At 40.9% G+C, this 3,067-nt stretch overlaps 1 protein-coding gene across 1 annotated transcript in view; it reads right to left on the bottom strand.

Moving 5' to 3' along the window:
- Positions 1-2,943: 2,943 nt before the first annotated feature.
- The window catches only part of LOC119386151 (uncharacterized), a 33,188-nt gene continuing 33,064 nt past the window's right edge, over positions 2,944-3,067 (bottom strand). Inside the window, exon 13 of the mRNA XM_037653494.2 lies at positions 2,944-2,948. Coding sequence (XP_037509422.1) covers positions 2,944-2,948 — 5 coding nt within the window. The remainder of the gene's footprint in view (positions 2,949-3,067) is intronic.

Genomic DNA, 3,067 nt, shown 5'->3' with positions numbered 1-3,067 from the left:
TATACTTGTTACATTCTGTGTTCTACAGATCACGCGAAGTGTGTATGTATCTCGTCCACGGCAATGAACACCAGGCACACAACGTTATTGGGAAAACATGAAAGCAATTCTATGGGAAAGACAGATGACAACTCACAGTGCCTCGATCATAACTTGCTCTTGAAACGTGGCTGATTACCCTCTCCCCTATTTAAGTGCACATTAAGGGGACACTAAATAGCAATATTATTTTCCTTATATTAGTAACGTACTCTTTCACGATACCAAAAATGCCACGCTTGCTGCGAGAAGATGCTTAGTAGGCGAGAAAATGCGCAAAAACAAAAAGTGGTTGGCGACGCCACTTTGAAGTTTCCGCACCATTCGCCGTGACGTCACATGTTTTGATGGCACCTTCTAGGGACTATGTAGTTCCTAATCAGTAAAAATGAAGTACATTGTCTTCTGAGGGGGCCATAGACTTAAGTTTGGGGTAATTTTACTGAGCCAATGGCGCCACAATACGATAAGTACACTTTGAAATTTGTGACGTCACGCGAAGAGATTCTGGGGCGAAATTTAAAAATGAAACTTTGAGCTTGATTTCCTCCTCTATTAATAAACCTATGATGGGGGGCGAAATTAGCGACATTAGAGTTCTCGGAGCCCAATTTATCGATATGAACCGACTCATTCTTTCTCTTTAGTGTCCCTTTAAAGAACCTCAGGTGGTTGAAATTTCCGGAGCCCTTCACCTTCGGTGTCTCTCATAATTATATGGTGGTTTTGAGACGTTAAACTCCAGATATTATTAGTTATTATTATGACCACTCTCTCCCTGTGGCACATTATCACTTGTCCTCAGCTAGGCTTATCAATGGTTTCAATGGCACGCTTCCCATTTTCATTTCTGCAACTCAAGCAATAACAGACTGCTGTACATACTCTAGCAAAGCTTGGAAGCCAGGTAAGTACAATCTCTGTTTTTATGTGCACTGTTCAAAATTTTAAACATGTTTCTTATGCCTTGGGGCAGGATATGATGACAAACCACTATGAACCCTCTTAGTGATTGAACCAGCTGAAACAAGACCTTAAGGAAGGAAGTGGTTTTTAGACATAAAAGTGTTAGTATATTATGTAAGCTAGGACGATGAAAACTTCAGTGATTATATATTTTCATGTGCTGACATCAAATGTGCACTCAGTTTCTACATAAACAACACCATTAATTTTAAAACGAATTATCAATTTGATCACATGTTTATTAAACTGGCTGCACTAGGCTTGTGCGAATAGTAAATTTTAGGTCCGAAGCGAATTCGAAGCGAATATAGTGGTTTGGTCGAATAATTTCGAAGCGAATTTGAATAGTATATATCACATATTATAAAGAAAAATGAACATATTTGTCATGACCCAACTAACCTGCGCATTATTTTTAAAGTTGAAACAATGCATATGCAAATGTAATTCTTTTTGATTCAAAGGGAAGTGGAAGCAACTTTAAATAGTAGCAGGATTTGAGTTTCGATAGAATGCAAGTGATAACCTGTAAAATACGTTACATTTTAAAATTTACTAAGAGCATATAAGACTGTATCCCAAGCTTTTGAACTTAAAAAAATGATGAATCGATGCAAGGGTAATACAGTAAAAACTCATTAATTTGAACTCGGTTGTTTCGAAATCTCGCATAATTCGATGGATTTCTGCGGCCCCGTATTTTGCAATGTAAATTTGAGTGGATAATTTGAAGCGGTCGTCAGTACCATCCCGCTTAATTTTAAAACTAGGTGCCATGTTCCAATTTTCGATCCCGATTTAGCCACAAATCCGCAGAAACGATAGCCCTTAGGAGCCACAAGGCAATGCAGTGTAGCGATACTAATGAGTGACAAGTTGAGCACCCCAGCCTCGCTGCTTCCAGTGCAAGAAAAAAAACAAAAAAGTGGTCTCCTGGTCAGCTGAAATGTGCGCCTGCGGAAAAGGTGTGCTTCACTGCAAGACAGCGGTGACATGTGTGCAGCATGACGCATGCTTCTCGCGACGTCAGCGCGTCATGATTTACCCATTCTTTCTGGGAAAATATGGAAATTGATAAAGGACGGTCTGACAGAATTCGCGACGTATGCGAACCTCCTATTGGCGGCGGTTCCGGCAAATTGCGCACTTGCACTGCTGGCGGAGTACTTGCCTGCAACGCCTACTTCGAAAACTTCAATGATCATCTTTTCCACCCAGAATACATCGCGATCTCCGTCACACTGGTCATTATTAAATTCTTTATTTTACAAGAAAAAATGGGCGAATGGTCGCATCATGACGCGCTGACGCTGCGAGGAGCAGGTGATATGCTGCCCGCGTGTCACCACTGTGTTGCGGTGAAGCACGTCTTTTCAGCAGGCGCGCATTTCAGTTGACCACGAGACCGTTTTTTTTTTTCTTTCTTTTTTTTCTTGCGCTGGCAGCAGCGAGGCCCGCCGTTTCCCAGGTTTAGCGGCAAAATTGGGACCGGGTATTGCTGGAAAACATAACCCTTAGAGCCGCAAACTAGCAGGCACAGCAAACGACCACTTCTGATTACTTTCAGTAATTCAAAGTTCCTTGCATCCCGGTTTTTTGTTTGGTTAATTTGAAAACCAGCTTAATTAGAATATTTTTCACAGTCCCAGTGACTTTGAATTAACGAGGTTTTACTGTATGTTCATTTAACCTTGAAGTGTGGCTTCGCGGCAGTGCAGATTTCCCCTGGATAGGTGTACTCACGGTATAGCACCCCGCCACTGCAGTGAAACAACCTTTACAGGATGTTACATGCGGTTTATATATGTTTATTCGTTCATTTCGAATACTTCGAAATTTCCTAGAATTTATATTCGTGTCGAAGCGAATTCGAATACTGTAATATTCGTTCCAATATTCGAAGTGCTCGAATATTCGCACAAGCCTAGGCTGCACTGATCATACTGCACAAAATGTCAGTGGATTCTACAGATATCAGAGTGCAACAATTTCATTGTTATAGCTTTCCTAGATCAAAAGTTGTGAAGCTTCAAAGTTTTCATTTGACTGACTGAGAAAAAGC

Source organism: Rhipicephalus sanguineus, chromosome 3 (assembly GCF_013339695.2).
Source record: "Rhipicephalus sanguineus isolate Rsan-2018 chromosome 3, BIME_Rsan_1.4, whole genome shotgun sequence".
NCBI lineage: Eukaryota > Metazoa > Arthropoda > Arachnida > Ixodida > Ixodidae > Rhipicephalus > Rhipicephalus sanguineus.
Note: the sequence above shows the minus strand (reverse complement) of the source record. Positions and strands in the feature narration are given on the sequence as shown.